The 17508-nt window shown below is 42.0% G+C and overlaps 2 protein-coding genes and 1 long non-coding RNA gene across 3 annotated transcripts; all 3 read right to left on the bottom strand.

Annotated features, from left to right (window-relative positions):
* Positions 1-440: 440 nt before the first annotated feature.
* Positions 441-16883, bottom strand: LOC148973461 (uncharacterized). Its single transcript, XR_016146634.1, has 3 exons — positions 16747-16883; positions 2917-3254; positions 441-659 (listed from the first exon to the last, which is right to left on the bottom strand). It is a non-coding gene; the product is annotated as an uncharacterized LOC148973461 (long non-coding RNA).
* LOC148973463 (uncharacterized) lies at positions 5985-7321 on the bottom strand. Its single transcript, XM_089120190.1, has 2 exons — positions 7223-7321; positions 5985-7150 (listed from the first exon to the last, which is right to left on the bottom strand). Exons 1-2 carry the CDS (start codon positions 7319-7321, stop codon positions 6116-6118), a joined length of 1134 nt encoding a protein of 377 aa, XP_088976316.1. The 3' UTR covers positions 5985-6115.
* LOC148973462 (uncharacterized) lies at positions 7133-9162 on the bottom strand. Its single transcript, XM_089120187.1, has 2 exons — positions 8987-9162; positions 7133-8776 (listed from the first exon to the last, which is right to left on the bottom strand). The coding sequence occupies exons 1-2, from the start codon at positions 9160-9162 to the stop codon at positions 7798-7800; spliced, it is 1155 nt and encodes a 384-aa protein (XP_088976313.1). The 3' UTR covers positions 7133-7797.
* Positions 16884-17508: the final 625 nt, after the last annotated feature.

The raw sequence follows: 17508 nt of genomic DNA, 5'->3' as shown, positions 1-17508 counted from the left end.
GGCCTTACGCAGTTCGCAAACTGTGTTCGGGACAATACACCCGAACACTTCAAAGTCTCTTAACAATTCTGCCTGGTAAACCTGCAGCAGCGACATAGTATGGAGGCAGGCTGCAGCCTGACCAGCCGCAGAATAAGCCTCACCCACCAAAGCTGAAGTCACTCTAACTGGCTTGGTAGGTAATATAGGGGTAGGCGATTCAGCGCAGACCGAATCACCCGCGAACCGCTCGTTTCGTGTCTTAGGCCATCAATGTGTACTTACATTTACAAGTCATTAAATCATGTTTAATTTGGACTTCTCTGTGCATGCTCTTTAAGGTGGTGACCATATACCTGCATTATATGACTGATTGAACGGTTTGATCTAAAAATATAAAAATTGAAACTTCTGCGGAATCAAAGACACCTACTTCTACCAGAAAGACGCGGGAGATAAAATGATGTAACAAAGCATCCATTTATTGACAGCCCAGCAAGCAATTATTTTCAAAGTTCTTTGGCGTAGGCCCCGTCCATAGATCGTAATCCGAGGGTAGCGGATCAGCATTTCCTGCCTGAAGACGAAGGCAGGGGCGCAGCCGACCCCTCAGGGAAGAGTAGACGGGACCATCCTGGTGGTGGTGGTGGGCAGGGTGGAGGTTGTTGTCGCGTCGGCATCTGCGAACTCAAACATGTGTAAGTATCGATCTTTTATACCACAAGAATAAGAACGTGATTGGATAACCTGAAGGTAACACGTGACGCGGTAATTAAGTCTTCCTGGCAGAACTTATGCTAAAGCTTTCATATCTTGAATGCCCTAAGCTAAAACATACCAAAAATTTATTTCAAAGTGAACTATCCCTTTAAGCCTTGTTTAAAGCCAGGTGCACACCGTGCGACTTTGGCCACGAATTGGCTGTTTGATGTCAATTTAGCATATCCTAAAACATTCCTCTGATCCTAGGCTAAAATCTGAAGTCTTTGATCGTTAGATTGACATGTTCACCAACAGCCGATTAATGATAGTTGCAATCAAATTTTACCTTCTACGAAATTCTGTCAGTGTCAGAAGATTTGACTCACAATCCTGCAGTGTGACTTCTCCTATGAGAACCATCAAATTTTTTTTCAAGACAAGCCATGACCAAAATTAACATTAGAGATTTATTCGTAGCCACCATTTAAATCCCGTGCATAATGCAGCTCACATCACTGAATGTGTCATTGATTGAAGATGTAAAACTCCGGGCAAGTTTTCGTGTACGTCCTTTTTTAACATGTCTTGACTGCTGTACAGTCTGACATCAATGACAACTGAGATCTTACAGTGTGACATGCATAGACAGTAAAAGAAATGGACAGAGCGATCTCATTGGAACTCCATTGATACGATTGAAGCCCGTTTTTGGCAATTTGTTTAGCACTTCCGTCCCTGACGCGCAGACTCAAACAGAGCTTGACTATGTAGTTGTGACGAGAGCAACCCGTCTTTCTTCTAGTGCTGTGGCATGAGAAATCTGAATCATTCCCTTCTGAAACAAGCAGAGGCGGAGAGTGTGAGTACGAGCTGTCCATGAGCTAGGAGAAGGAGACAATTCTGCTTGGTATTCTGATTAATTATTTTGTCATTTTGCCTCCACGTTTCCCCAATTGCGCGCAAGCTTCTTCTCCTCTCCATACGGTAATCTCTCTACTGGGCGACAGAGAGTCGCGTGGGCATGACGCAATCGTTAGCCTACTTTCACTAAAACTGCTTCTACGGGGCCATAACATAAGCTACAAGGTAATGGAGCATGTTATACATTGTCGTGTTTCTTTAGAACTAAATAAAGGACCAATGGGGTCTTCAAACGCCTCAGATGTAAAATTATTCGTTGTCAAAGTCAATGGGAATGCTAACGCAAGTGAAGTTCTGCTACAAGATGGCAGGTCCCGCGAGGCTTCAACTTACGGTCGATGGATTACCCCCTTGGTGACATGGCTTACAGCGACGATCATGTTTGTACAGTTTGACAGTGACACTCGCATAGAACTATTATAAATCACACTCAGCTTAAACCGGGGGATAATGTATTAAATTAAGTAACCACATTAAATAATGCAATATGTTGAAAAAAAAAGTTTTGTCATAATTACAGCAAAAAACAAAAAAAAAAAACTGTTGTGTTGGACAACAGGGGACGTTGAGTAAAAAAAAAAAAATTGGATCTACTGGCCTATACAAAATTACGGAGGCGTATTGCATTCACTTGAAGAAAAAAAATCTACTCTGTTTTTCTGAATTAACGAGTTAATTTTTCATGAGAAAAAAAAATTGCTCTGTTTTTCTGAATTAATGAGTTAATTCTTCATGAGAAAAAAAGTTTTTGCTCTGTTTTTCTGAATTAATGAGTTAATTTTTCATGAGAAAAAAAATTGCTCTGTTTTTCTGAATTAATGAGTTAATTTTTCATGAGAAAAAAAATTTTTCTCATGAAAAATTCTCATGAAAAATTAACTCATTAATTCAGAAAAACAGAGCAATTTTTTTTTCTCATGAAAAATTAACTCGTTAATTCAGAAAAACAGAGTAGATTTTTTTTCTTCAACTGAATGCAATCATTACGCCTCATTACAAAATGAATCAAGTTTCAAGTTCACTTAAAGGAGTAGTTAACTTTTACTATAATTTACTCACCCCCATGTCATCCAAGATGTCCATATCTTTCTTTCTTCAGTCGAAAATCACATCCATCAAATCAGACTATCACAGTTCAAATTATAATACCCTTAATTACTAAAAGAAGACTATGACATGGAGGAGTAGATACTGGCTCAGTCTTGTCATAGCTACATGTCATATACTTGTAATTTTATAATTCACTGGTTTTAGTGCAGAACAAAAACACAAATGTGAGTGCAAATGCATGCATATGAGAGGGGGGTACTGTACCGAAAGATTGGGTTCAAACTGACAAGCCCAGGCGGGCTTCTGGCTCTTTCTGTCTTCACTCAAAGCGTGTTCTGTGTATACCTGCAGCAGAGAGTTTCCCCCCACTCCACCTCTGGAGAATAGTTCCTTGTCATTTGTCTTGCAAATCGTGGAAATCCCCTTGTGTAGATGAATTTGTATCATTTATTTTCTCAACAAGATCTTTGACTTATGAATTCACAGAGAATGTCAAAAGTAACATGTTGAAAACCAGCAGGTTTTGCCATATGTGGAATGTCTTGTCACATACATCCTCTTTAACTGTCAGCTGTTGTTTTACCTCAGAAAGCATAAAAGAACTGTGAACAAAAGGACATAATTTGTTAGTAAATTCTGTCTTTTAAAGAAAACACAAAAGAAGTGTCTACTGCATCTAAGTAAATACATTCACACAGACAAGCAAGTGATTAATTCGTAAAAAATGAGTACACATGCTAGAATACAGCATTCAACCAGAGATTCAACATTTTAAATATAAATCATGTGTCGAATGAAAGTGGTTTAACTGCACCACTTTCATTCAAACATGATTTATTTAAAACTGTTGAGCTTTACTGAGTAAAACAGATACTGCACAAATGTATATTTTTATTGGCAAATTGGGTATATAATTTTTCCAAAAAATGATATTACATTTATTCAGAATTTGCCTCCACAAGAGTAGAATTTTATGAATCCATGTGTGACTGCACAAACAGGCTGGCATTATGTGAACATGGGGCTTAACATATGCAGCTTTCAACAAATTGTCCAAATGACAGACGACTTGCAGCACAGGTTTGTGGGTATTTCAGGAAGTCAGTAGCCCTTTTATGTGAAATGTGGAAGCAAGAACCATGCTGAACACCCAAAACAAACCCATGGCTTGGGCCGGCTGGCACCCACACAAGGGCAAAAATAAGGGATGGTATTTATATATGTCTGGCAGAAGCTGGAGAATGTAAGCAGGGAATTTCTGCACACACAATATGTCAAAATCAGGCCAACTTTTAGCTCAGTATAACTGAGAAATTTGTTTTTTAGTATTCAGGACAACTCTAAAGCATTTAATAAGGTGTGCACTTGCTCAGAGATTATTCTTGTTAATTAGAATTTAAGCCTTGGGTAGACCCAATCAATTAAATTTTTCATGAGTGTGAATCCTTTTGTTGCTGATGTTTATCGCACCATTCTGAGAGATACTGGGATTTTCATCCCAGTTATTGTCAATGTAGTTAATACCTAAAAACATTTTGCTTCCAAGTTTAAACCCAAGTTATGTCTACATGTGAACTCTAAACCATGGTTGTTTATACAGTAGGTTGTCTATAGAAATGAAACTAAAAGACTATTTTCCACATCTGAAAGCTAGTTATTTCGCTCTCATACAGAACAAGGAGAATCTGAGCTTGTTTATCTGTGACATCAATACTCACTTTTTCTTTGAAATTCCAAAGTCACAGCTATGTTATTGTATACTGGTCACACTGACAGATATTCAGTGTGGCCTTCAGATGAAGACACAAGGTTCTCATAAGCTCATTAATCTTGAAAGGAACAACTGTCAAAACCATACACTGCCCCTATGCCTGACATAAAAAAGGCATATTTGTGGCCTTGATTTTGGTTTTGTGGGGGAAAAAGATATCACATTGCTTCTCTGTACAGTAGTTATTGAGCTTTTAATAGTTAGGTGGATTTTCTGTATTAATGGACCAAAAAACAAAAAAACAAAAAACCCAAACTTTTACTAAATAGAGAGTTACTAAAGAAAGGCCTGTTCACACCAAGGATGATAACACACTAGGAACAACAGAAAACTGGTGATAAATAAACTAAAATCCAAGAAAGTGAAACTAAGACAAACTAAACAATGTAATTGTGACAATAAACACACTGGTTTGTAGTGCAAATAATCTTACTGTTTACTGTACTTTTGTTATTCTTCTGGTTATTTGCCTATAGCAGCTAATAAATCAGAAATTTCACATGTTCAAAGAAAATAGTTTACTTCGCATTGCAAAATACTTGCAGTACAGTCCATGGATGTGAAATCAATTTAAACATTTGTGTTTAAACTGAATCAAAATTAGAAAAGATGCAGCTATTATACATGTAATGGTTATGTTTTAGTTCTGTATTACTGTCATGGTGTTTTGCGTTTCCTGTTTGCTGTCTTCTCTACACTGTCTACACTAAGTGTTTCTCTTGGATTTATTCATTAAAAACTGTTGTTATATTCTCTGATTGTTGGGCGCACATTACAGCCACCAGAACCTGACAGGACACAGACAAAAGCACAGAGCAAACACCAGAGCCTCAGACAGAGAGCCGGAACCTGTTGCAATGCAAGAGCCAAAGAAAAAGACTGAGCCCACGATTACGCAGAATCTGGGCCCAGGGAAGAGTATGACTGGGTGCATGGGTCATCAACAATGTTTTCTGGGTCTCCGCTAGTCCCGCCCAGCTCCAAATCTTCTGTGTCTCCTCTGGTCCTGCCCAGCTCCAAATCTTCTGTGTCTCTGCTGGTCCTGCTCAGCTCCAATCTTCTGTGTCTCCACTGGTCCTGCCCAGCTCCAAGTCTTCTGTGTCTCCGCTGGTCCTGCCAAGGTCCAAGTCTTCTGGGTCTTCGCTAGTCCCGCCCAGCTCCAAATCTTCTGTGTCTCCACTGCTCCTGCCCAGCTCCAAATCTTCTGTGTCTCTGCTGGTCCTGCTCAGCTCCAATCTTCTGTGTCTCCGCTGGTCCTGCCCAGCTCCAAGTCTTCTGTGTCTCCGCTGGTCCTGCCCAGCTCCATGTCTTCTGTGTCTCTGCTGGTCCTGCCCAGCTCAGAGTCTTCTATGTCTCTGCTGGTTCTGACCAGCTCCAAGTCTCCTGTGTCTCTGCTGGTCCTGCCCAGGTCCAAATCTTCTGTATCTCTGCTGGTCCTGCTCAGCTCCAAGTGTTCTGTGTCTCTGCTGGTCCTGCCCAGGTCCAAATCTTCTGTGTCTCCGCTAGTCCTGCCCAGCTCCAAGTCTTCTGTGTCTCCGCTGGTCCTGCCCAGCTCCCAGTCTCCTGTGTCTCCGCTGGTCCTGCCAAGGTCCAAGTCTTCTGGGTCTTCGCTAGTCCCGCCCAGCTCCAAATCTTCTGTGTCTCCACTGCTCCTGCCCAGCTCCAAATCTTCTGTGTCTCTGCTGGTCCTGCTCAGCTCCAATCTTCTGTGTCTCCGCTGGTCCTGCCAAGCTCCAAGTCTTCTGTGTCTCCGCTGGTCCTGCCCAGCTCCATGTCTTCTGTGTCTCTGCTGGTCCTGCCCAGCTCAGAGTCTTCTATGTCTCTGCTGGTTCTGACCAGCTCCAAGTCTCCTGTGTCTCTGCTGGTCCTGCCCAGGTCCAAATCTTCTGTATCTCTGCTGGTCCTGCTCAGCTCCAAGTGTTCTGTGTCTCTGCTGGTCCTGCCCAGGTCCAAATCTTCTGTGTCTCCACTAGTCCTGCCCAGCTCCAAGTCTTCTGTGTCTCCGCTGGTCCTGCCCAGCTCCCAGTCTCCTGTGTCTCCGCTGGTCCTGCCCAGCTCAGAGTCTTCTGTGTCTCCACTGGTCCTGCCCAGCTCAGAGTCTTCTGTGTCTCTGCTGGTCCCACCCATCTCCAAGTCTCCTGGGTCTCCACTGGTTCTGCCCAGCTCCAAGTCTTCTGTTTCTCTGCTGGTCCTGGCCAGCTCCAAGTCTCCTGTGTCTCTGCTGGTTCTGACCAGCTCCAAGTCTCGTGTGTCACTGCTGGTCCTGCCTGCCTCCAAGTCTTCTGCTGGTCCAACCCAGGTCCAAGTCTTCTGTGTCTCCGCTGGTCCTGCCCAGGTCCAAATCTTCTGTGTCTCCACTCGTCCTGCCCAGCTCCAAGTCTTCTGTGTCTCCACTGATCCTGCCCATCTCCCAGTCTCCTGGGTCTCCGCTGGTCCTGCCCAGCTCAGAGTCTTCTGTGTCTCCACTGTTCCTGCCCAGCTCAGAGTCTTCTGTGTCTCTGCTGGTCCTGCCCAGCTCCAAGTATCTTCTGTCTCCACTGTTTCTGCCCAGCTCCAAGTCTTCTGTGTCTCTGCTGGTCCTGCCCAGCTCCAATTCTCCTGTGTCTCAGCTGGTCCCGCCCAGCTCCAAATCTTCTGTGTCTCCACTGGTCCTGCCCAGCTCCAAGTCTTCTGTGTCTCCACTGTTCCTGCCCAGCTCAGAGTCTTCTGTGTCTCCACTGGTCCTGCCTAGCTCCAAGTCTTCTGTGTCTCTGCTGGTCCCGCACAGCTCCAAGTCTCCTGTGTCTCCTCTGGTTCTGCCCAACTCCAAGTTTTCTGTGTCTCTGCTGGTCCTGGCCAGCTCCAAGTCTCCTGTGTCTCAGCTGGTCCCGCCCAGGTCCAAATCTTCTGTGTCTCCATTGGTCCTGCGCAGCTCCAAGTGTTCTGTTTCTCTGCTGGTCCCGCCCAGCTCCAAGTCTCCTGGGTCTCCACTGGTTCTGCCCAGCTCCAAGTTTTCTGTTTCTCTGCTGGTTTGGCCAACTCCAAGTCTCCTGTGTCTCTGCTGGTTCTGCCCAGCTCCAAGTCTCCTGTGTCACTGCTGGTCCTGCCTGGCTCCAAGTCTTTTGTGTCTCTGCTGGTTCCACCCAGGTCCAAGTCTTCTGTGTCTCTGCTGGTCCTGCCCAGCTCCAAGTCTTCTGTGTCTCTGCTGGTCCTGCCCAGCTCCAAGTCTCTTGTGTCTCCACTGTTTCTGCCCAGCTCCAAGTCTTCTGTGTCTCTTCTGGTCCTGCCCAGCTCCAAATCTTCTGTGTCTCCACTGGTCCTGCCCAGCTCCAAGTCTTCTTTGTCTCCACTGTTCCTGCCCAGCTCAGAGTCTTCTGTGTCTCCACTGGTCCTACCTAGCTCCAAGTCTTCTGTGTCTCTGCTGGTCCCGCACAGCGACAAGTCTCCTGTGTCTCCTCTGGTTCTGCCCAACTCCAAGTTTTCTGTGTCTCTGCTGGTCCTGGCCAGCTCCAAGTCTCCTGTGTCTCAGCTGGTCCCGCCCAGGTCCAAATCTTCTGTGTCTCCATTGGTCCTGCCCAGCTCCAATTGTTCTGTTTCTCTGCTGGTCCCGCCCAGCTCCAAGTCTCCTGGGTCTCCACAGGTTCTGCCCAGCTCCAAGTCTTCTGTTTCTCTGCTGGTTTGGCCAGCTCCAAGTCTCCTGTGTCTCTGCTGGTTCTGCCCAACTCCAAGTCTCCTGTGTCTCTGCTGGTTCTGCCCAGCTCCAAGTCTCCTGTGTCACTGCTGGTCCTGCCTGGCTCCAAGTCTTTTGTGTCTCCGCTGGTTCCACCCAGGTCCAAGTCTTCTGTGTCTCCGCTGGTCCTGCCCAGGTCAAAATCTTCTGTGTCTCCACTGGTCCTACCCAGCTCCAAGTCTTCTTTGTCTCCGCTGGTCCTGCCCAGCTCCCAGTCTCCTGGGTCTCCGCTGGTCCTGCCCAGCTCAGATTCTTCTGTGTCTCCATTGGTCCTGCCCAGCTCCAAGTCTTCTTTGTCTCTGCTGGTCCTGCCCAGCTCCAAGTCTCCTGGGTCTCCACTGGTTCTGCCCAGCTCCAAGTCTTCTGGGTCTCTGCTGGTCCTGCCCAGCTCCAAGTCTCCTGGGTCTCCACTGGTTCTGCCCAGCTCCAAGTCTTCTGTGTCTCTATTGGTCCTGGCCAGCTCCAAGTCACCTGTGTCTCTGCTGGTTCTGCCCAGCTCCAAGTCTCCTGTGTCACTGCTGGTCCTGCCTGGCTCCAAGTCTTTTGTGTCTCCACTGGTCCAATCCAGGTCCAAGTCTTCTGTGTCTTCGCTGGTCCTGCCAGTTGACAGGCAGTTCCTCTGCCCCACCTCCGCTGGTTCCGTTCAGTCTCTCAGCTCCTCCACCTTTCCAACTTTGCCTTTGCCAAGAGAATCCCCTGGCTCTGCCTCTAGCCACCAATCCCCTCATCCACCTTGGCCCTTCGACCAGTTGGCTCTTCTTTGGCCTCTTCCTCCCTCGGTTCCACCTTAGACCATTATCCTGATGGCTTCAACGGGCTCCTTCGTCCCTTTGGCTCTGCCTTGGTCACACTACCCTCCACCCCTTCGGCTCTGCCGGACCTGCCTTTCCTCCATCTCCACCTTGGTCCTCAGTCCCATTGGTTTCCCTTTGGTCCTCTGGCACCGCCTCAGACGCTCGTCACTGTGGCTCCACTTCGGCCTCCTGATAAATCCTTGTTTGTTGCCTGGTACCATCAGCCTTTCGGTCATCAGCCACCTCCATCGACTCCATCTCCGTCTGTCATATCCCTGGTTAAACCTTCTAAATCTCCATCATGGCTTCTCCCTCTTTCGTCTCGACCATGGGCCTTCGTTCTTGGCTGTGTTTTGGGTCACTGCCTGACTCCTCCTGCTCTCGTCTCCTCCCTGGCTCATCCCACCGTCATCGCCACCATCTCCTCTTGTCTATTGCCCTTCGGCAGCCCCTCGTCCTCCTCCAGAGCCTCTGCCCTCTCTCTCTCTCTCATTAGTTTGGACAATCATTGGTAGGAGGAAGCAATTTTGGGGAGGGGGAGCAACTGTAACAGTTATGATCTGATTAGTTCGGTTTTATTATCATGGTGTTTTGGATTTCCTGTTTGCCTGTCTGCCTGCTTGTGCTCTCTATTAGTTTTCGTAGTTCCTAATTAATTACACACCTGTTTCTGTTCAGTTTATTACCCCTCCTTGTGTATTTAAGTGCTTAGTTTCCTTAGTTCTGTGTTCCATGTCATTTCTGTTTCCGTGGTTGTGTTAAATTTCTGAAGTTACTCCATGTGTTCCTTTTGGATTTATTCATTAAATACTGTGTTTGTTATATTCTTCGATCTTCATGCACTCATTACAGCCACCGGAATTTTACAATACTTTACATATTATAGGGTTTGTAAAAATGTTCAGACTTGTTTGTAACTTGAGCAATGAAGCTATATCTAAATCATAGCTATGAGGTGGAACTTCTTTTCTAGTTGAAAGAACATCTGTACCGACACAGTTAATGTTTACTTTGCAAACAACGTCACAATTATGTCTCATCCTTGCACGGATACAACAAGAACGAAACTTGGGGTGCATTTCCTGTACAACGATATAACTCGCAGCTTAAATATCAAGTAATTTGGTGTGTTCGACTTCATGCAGTGCAGCACAGACCAATTGCATCTAAAGCATCTGAAGCAGTTCATGCCAGTTAGAAATTTTGTCCAACTTCGGATGGCGCCAATTCTGTGTCACTAGCTACATTTACATGCACCCAAACAATCTATATAGTTATTCAATTGATAGCTCAATTGGTTTAAAAAGCCTATTTTAAGTGTGCCAACGTCAGGCTGGAAATGATCTTAGTAGAGTCAGGCGACAAATGTGTAAGGGAGGCAGCCCCTGTGTTAAAAACTGGTAGGAAGTGGTCAGCAAAGAAATCTGTAGTAGAGGCAAAGGCTGCCCTTCAAATTGGGGATATTGTGGGACAGGTACAGCATGGAAGAGGGGGTTTTGGGCTTAGTTTAGCTCCTCCTAAATGGCACAAGGCAGGCCCAGCTCAAAGGAGGAAGCTGGTAGTCAACGAGGTGCGAAAGCAGAAGGAGAGGATGATGTGTATAAAGGCCATTTATAGAGATGGGATAGTGTGGAACAACGCAAGTTGGGCTGGCAAGACCTTTGGTCAATGGAAGAGAGTAGGATCAGTTTCCTTATTAGGTCAACATATGATGTCCTCCCATCACCACAGAACCTAAATCTCTGGGTTGGAGAGGATCCCTCTTGTCCTCTGTGTTCATGCCACATTAAGGCATATTCTGGCAGGATGTAAGGTGGTTCTTAGCCAAGGTCGGTTTACTTGGCGCCATGACCAAGTACTGCGATGTTTGGCTTTAGCATTGGAAGGCAAGCGTAGTATGACCAATAAGTTGCCGCCTGCAAAATATCACACGCAGAAGTGATATTCCAGTGGACCAGTGGTATTCCTCTGCCCAGGCGAGCAACCACCAAGAAAAGGTGTTAACACCAATTCTCGCCCAGGACAACTGGATGCTGCTAGGGACTGGAAGATGCTGGCTGATCTTGATCAACGGCTTATTTTCCACCTGAGATTGCTACCACTAACTTACAACCAGATATTGTTTTGTTGTCTGGATCAGCACGCATTGTTCAGCTGATAGAGTTAACAGTACCATGGGAGGATGCGGTAGATGAAGCATATGAGAAGAAGAAATTGCAGTATGCTCATCTGGCCACTGAAGCAGAACAGCGAGGATGGAGAGTCCAGGTTTATCCAGTGGAAGTGGGTTGTCCAGATTTTGTGGCACACTCTACAACCCGGTTCCTCAGAGACGTAGGATTCAGTGTCCAAGAGTTGCGTCGCACAGTAAAGAACTTATCTAAAGCAGCAGAAAGGAGCAGCAAATGGCTGTGGTTGAGACGGAAAGATTCTAGCTGGCTATGAACAGGCCGCCATGTTACGGTTTCGTAGAATTCTTGAAGAGTCTGTTTGTATAGGTTGCATTGCAATTACATTCATTATGTTCCTACGTATATTGTTTGAATGACGGTGGTTTTTGTAGGCAATATACTTCCTGATTTTTAAAAGACGATATCTCTGCTTACACTAAACTTTCAGCGCTGCAACTTTGCAGATACTGTTCATGCACCAACAGCAACATAACACAATATTTAAAATGAAAAAAAATGAAATCACAATCACCCCCCCCCCCCCCCTTTAAGATCACTATATGTTTGACTTCTTACAAATATGCATACTGTATGTTTATTTATGACTTACGAAATGGTCAGTAGAGGAGACGTGTGTGGTTGGAACTAACACAAAGTTGTGTGGTTGGAACTACTACTCTCAACCTATGGTTAGAAACATAGTTTCTTTTAAAATTTAATTCTACATGAAAACATAGTTCGGGAAACATTGGTTTCAGGAAACACTGAATCTTTAAACTGTTTGAAACAGCAGAAATTATGACCAGTTGACTAACAATGATTTTGGGAAAAGCACCCTGATGTACTACTTGATATAGCTGTAGACCTGTGGTTAGCATAGTTTATTATTATTATGACATTTGGACTTAAATAGATTATGGTTTTGAGCAAAATAAGGCGAAGAAGAAGGGGGAACCATCAAATATCAACATACATTTTGTGAGCTGCTTTTGTTTTGTTTTGTTGTTTGTTTATTTTTGACATAAAAATTTATGTTGACATTTGTTGGTTCCCGCCTTCTTCTTCCCAGAGTCTTTAAACCTAGTTACAACAATCTATATCGTAATAATCCATTCAACGTCTTAGTTTGTCAAGAGAACGAAGGCACCGTTTTTGAAGGGTGAGCATATGCAAATGGTATGCAGAACCCCAGAGTGTGATTGAATCGAAGTAAAGTGAAATTTTAGACCCCGTTTACACCTGGTATTAAAATGCGATCTGTATCCAGATAAGTTATCCGGATAATAAAAAACGCATGTTAATGCAAGGTGTAAACGCGTTGTGATCGGATCGTGATCGGATCTGCCTGACCACATCTGGAGGTAGTCTGGCTCGCATTGTGTCCGGATCTTTACTAGGTGTAAACGCAATCTGGTTGTTGAAACCACATATGTATATTTTACTCCTCCCAAAAATGCTAAAAAAATAAACGAGTGAGAGCGTGTTATATAGGCTATATGTCATGTTATAGCCTAGTCAGATGCGACACGCGACACGCATCACCGCAGATGAGCAGCTGAGCGTCTATTCAACGTGCAAACATCGCAAATAAAAGTGAAAGTAAGTCACAGACGCAGTTAACACATCTTCAAGTAAAGAAACGAAATTATCTTACCAGGCCTGTTGCCACTCTCTCTTATTGATGTCTCTGATTTGGAAATTAGCTGATGATCAATAAAATGCCGCTCAGATCTGTTGCTTTTGGTGGCGTGCAATCCAATAAATCTGCATATAACGCAGGAGGTGAAGATCGGATTTATATCCGTTTTGCAAAAACACATTTATGTGGCCAGGTGTAAATGGAATCAGTACTTATTATCCGGATAACTTATCTGGATACAGATCGCATTTTAATACCAGGTGTAAACGGGGTCTTAAAGTCGAAGTAAAGTGAAACTGTGATTGAATCGAAGTAAAGTGAAATTTTATTAAAAAATAAAGTGAAGTAGTCCTATATGTTAATTATTTACAGAAATAATATGACAATAATTTGATCTCAAACCAATTAATTAGAAGAAGTTATAGAAAAAATTCATAGTTGTCATAAAAATTGTTTCAAAGCAACTTATAATAAAAAACTTACAATAATAAACTGGCTGTGTTTCTCAAAACATCGTGAGCTAAGTGAATTGTAGAGACCATTGCTGGCAATGGTTCTATGCTCTACTTAGGCTTACAATGCTTTTGGGAAACACAACCAGGAAAGTAAAATAATTAATGATGCAAATGTCATCAAATATGATGATAAGTTCAAATTCTCAAAGCAAGAATTTCTCTAGAAGATTTTGCAGGAGTATTTAATTCAGAACTACAAAAACAAATAAAAAGAACTACAAACATGGCCAATGTTCATTAGGCCAAAGGTTAAACAGTGTCAAACGCACACGCACACACACACACACACACACATATGTGTGTGTGTGTGTGTGTGTGTGTGTGTGTATATATGTATGTATATTGTATATACAAAAAAGATGTGATCCTCTTGCACGTACTCATGGAAATTCAATACAAGGAATCTGAGCAGGTAATTTTCATATCTTTGCGGTTGTTTTGAGTCGTTGGAAACATTGATGTTTTTTAATTAATGACGTTACAAACGTAGCCATTATTATTATTAATATTATTATTTTACATTAAACGATTGCTAATCACATTAGGTAAAACAAATAACAGGGATATGGCGAAATAGACCATATTATTAGGTATAATTTAATACCTAATAATTAATTAAATAGGTATTAATTAAACTATGCATTGTCATTTCTAATTATACACTAATTCAATTCGAATTAATCCAATACAATTTTCGTTTACGTGTGCATGGCCTATTCCGCACAGAACTTTAGCGCGTGAGTGCTCCCGCGTTCAGAACTATAAAAAGTTACATATGGATGGAAGGTCAATGTTTCTCTTTTGTAAAGCATTTGTATCTACATTCTTGAAAACATATGCATTTATATCTCAGCTGTGGAATACATAAAACCAAAAAAAAAAAAAATGGAAACTTTTTTTAAAAGTTTAAATATTAACATAATATTAGTCATAATATTAACTCAACTCATATAATATTAGCTCATGCCGTAAGTCCAGGTTGGTATTTTGCCATTTCCAGTCTAATAGAGTTTCTAATTGCCACAATGTATCCAAGTCATATCAAATCAAATTCACAATCCAATGTAAAGTCAATAAAGTAAAGCATTAAGCACATTGACTATTCAGCACAAGTGGTGTTTTTTTGCCTCAAAATGTTTAGCTAATCATTTTGAAGTTTGATATATGTTCTTCCATGAGTTCGACGCTGCCTTACTCTTTGAAGCAATAAGTTATTTTTTTTCCACATGAGAACAAACTCTGTAAAGGTCATAAACAATTAACCAGGCTTTACACTGGCACCCACTTTGCTGAACATGGGGTGGAGCCTTCAAACCATATGCTTCAAACCCTAAAATCGCCTCGCACTTCTCAATTTCAATAAACTCTTAATGGAAACCTTTTGCCTGAACTGAGTTATGTCCAGTGTGTGGCCGACATAATTTTGTCTTTTTATGGACATTTTCAGATCACTTATCTATGTTGTAGCTATACCAACCCGAGCATTTTCTCTTTTACGTATAACTAAAATGATAAATCAATAGGATGGTTTCATTGTACAGAGAAGCATATCAACCAAATTCAAATTTAAAAGTTTCAGCAATTAAGATGACAACGACAGTCTGTTTTGTTGAATTAGTTGAAGCAAGCTGTACGTTAGACGTGCTTTTAAAAGCTCGGAGTGACCCTGCAGATCTTACGTAATGAATTATAGATTGTAGGCCTATTTCGTAAACTTAGGCTTTTTGTTCTTCACCCCTTGTTGATTCTCATCAGCTGAAAGCAAGCAGGCCAGTAATTTCCATTCATAGCAATGAGATCACAAAACTCACAAACACTAGCTAAATCAAGACCCGAGCCACAACGGGTCTAATAAAACCGCAGAAAACTGAGACCGTAAAAAGTAAGACAAAAATGTGCACATCCGCGATTTAAACGTTTTAATACGACAGTCATATTTATCGTTGCAATAGCCACACATTTTTATAGCTTTATTAATCATACCTGGGAATTATATACTTTAAGTGTCTGAGGTTTGTTAAAGGATTCATGAAGTTGATTCTCTTTCTGCATAAATGTTTTATTGTGCATGTGCACACTCTGAATGAATATGTGCAATTCATTGTAAATGGTAACCTGCAAATGTTCCTTTAAAGAGCCCATTCTACCTAATTTAACCAATAAAACATAGTTTTTGCTTGTAAAAATATGTGCATTTACATTGATTCAGTGTTAGGTAGTATTTTGACAAGTCAAATTCGTTAATTTAAATGTACACGTTGTGAGGGTTTACTCTAATAAGAATAAACAATTAGAATACTATCATATAAAAAGTTTTTTTTTTTTTAAATCTTTTTATGACATTTATGATATTTCGTCATCTTGGTCGGGTTGTCATTTGAGAAGCGCTAGACCCGAGAGATCAATCTTTAAAACAGACGTTTCAAACCAGACTTTATTTCTATTTTAAATTTGACTGTCCATTTGGGAGAGAAAGCACCTCTCCTTCTCTATCTTAATGTTATCTTTAAGCTTTATCTGTGAACAGGACGAGTGAGAATGACCAATGGCCGGCACTAAATGATAGCAGATATAGTTTATTTGATATATTTGAAGAAAATGGGTGTACTGTGAAATTATAATCATCAAAACCAGCCGGTAAATATGAAAACAACGAACGACATATTTAATCTTGATCAGTTAATGCAGCAGAATGAATTCAATCTTAAGTTAGTTATCACAGTTATCCGCTATATTTTAATGACTATAAACAAATCATAGATGTGACATTGTCGGTCCATTATATATCAGTATACAACAAAAGCGTTAGGCCTACTGACATTAATTCATTTCTAAAAGATGCTTTTATTTTCCAAATAATACTATATTTGTCAAAAACAATAAAATGTCAGCTTTGTAATAGGCTACTCATAGGTACAGACATTAAGTGACATTCATATTACTACAAGGGCATAAATGATGTCAAAATCTGTGGCTATTATAACATACAGTTTTCAGCATGTAAATCTGTTCGAAAGAAAGAAAGAAAGAAAGAAAGAAAGAAAGAAAGAAAGAAAGAAAGAAAGAAAGAAAGAAAGAAAGAAAGAAAGAAAGAAAGAAAGAAAGAAAGAAAGAAAGGTGCAATGTGAATTATTTAATAATGCGTTGTAGTTTGTTGTTTGTTGTTGTTGTTGTTGTTGTTTTGTTTTGTTTTGTTTTTCTCTCTCTTTCTTGAGTCCACGAGTTTCGAGTCTTAATCGAACCCTTCTAAATATAGCCTATCATGCATTTGGAAGGAAGCACAATTTCCACAACTTCCAAACTTTTCACAACATTAAACCTATACCTACATGCAACAACATCTCAAACTAAATAAGTGTAATTACGGACACTTACTACATCACACAGTAGTCACAGCAATGCGCTACAATCCTCTCCACTTATCTTTTTTTACGTGAAATGTTTCCATTTAAATAAAGTCGGTGAAGCTCCGTGCGACGAGTCTGCATAGCCTACCTGAGAATCCTGTGCAAGACACCCATGAAGTGAACTCGTCGTCTGCATGTCTCACAAATGTGCTCGCGAAGCAATTTTCGATGGCCGTTTCTCCCTGCTAACCTCCTTGTGTATCCACAAAGTGTGACTAAGTGTAATGACCAAATTTATCCAGAGGAGGGAGACTTTTGGCTCTCTTCTCTCAATATGTCCCCTAATGGGTTCTGACCACGACTTAAACCTGTCGGACTCTATTGAATGTTTTTATTTTGACGCACAACACACATCTCTGTGATAACACCTCATTTTACATATGGCCACAATACGTCTGTGATGATGTTTATTTTCTAATAACACGTTGTTGTGGTGGCACTATGTTCCCCGTCCATTCTCTCTTGTGTTCTCACAGAACACAGACAGAACGCTTTTCCTCTTTGATTTTGTTACATTCTACTGAGCGTTTGCCACAGATGTTGCGAGATGATCTGGAATGATGTTCTCCATGTGTTGAAGTTAGAGACTTGTGACCTACACATGTACGGATAGTAACACCGCTTCTTGTTCTATTGGGTCGTCTGTAAACTTTTACAAGTTACATTTTGTGAGCTAATAAACTATACCATCTTTACTTCCACAGGAAATTCTGTGAGCATGCTGTGATAGTGTTGGCCTTTGGAATTCAGTCAATACCCTATAACTCAGATATCGATTGCATAGGCTATATATGGAGCACGTGTGCTGAGAAATAATTTTAGACTGGCTTTCCATGTAAAAGGTGTATGA

Source organism: Pimephales promelas, chromosome 15 (assembly GCF_988280905.1).
Source record: "Pimephales promelas chromosome 15, fPimPro1.hap1.1, whole genome shotgun sequence".
Lineage (NCBI taxonomy): Eukaryota > Metazoa > Chordata > Actinopteri > Cypriniformes > Leuciscidae > Pimephales > Pimephales promelas.
Note: the sequence above shows the minus strand (reverse complement) of the source record. Positions and strands in the feature narration are given on the sequence as shown.

Excerpts from the sequence above, each read along its gene's own strand:
- LOC148973462 (XM_089120187.1), bottom strand. The coding sequence starts at position 9,162 with ATGACCGAAAGGCTGATGGTACCAGGCAACAAACAAGGATTTATCAGG. Across the intron at positions 8,777-8,986 it reads CAGAGCCGAAGGGGTGGAGG|AACGGAACCAGCGGAGGTGG; the intron begins GTAGTGTGACCA and ends GCTGAGAGACTG.
- LOC148973463 (XM_089120190.1), bottom strand. The coding sequence starts at position 7,321 with ATGGAGACACAGAAGATTTGGACCTGGGCGGGACCAGCTGAGACACAG. Across the intron at positions 7,151-7,222 it reads CACAGAAAACTTGGAGTTGG|GCAGGACCAGTGGAGACACA; the intron begins GCAGAACCAGAG and ends ACTTGGAGCTAG.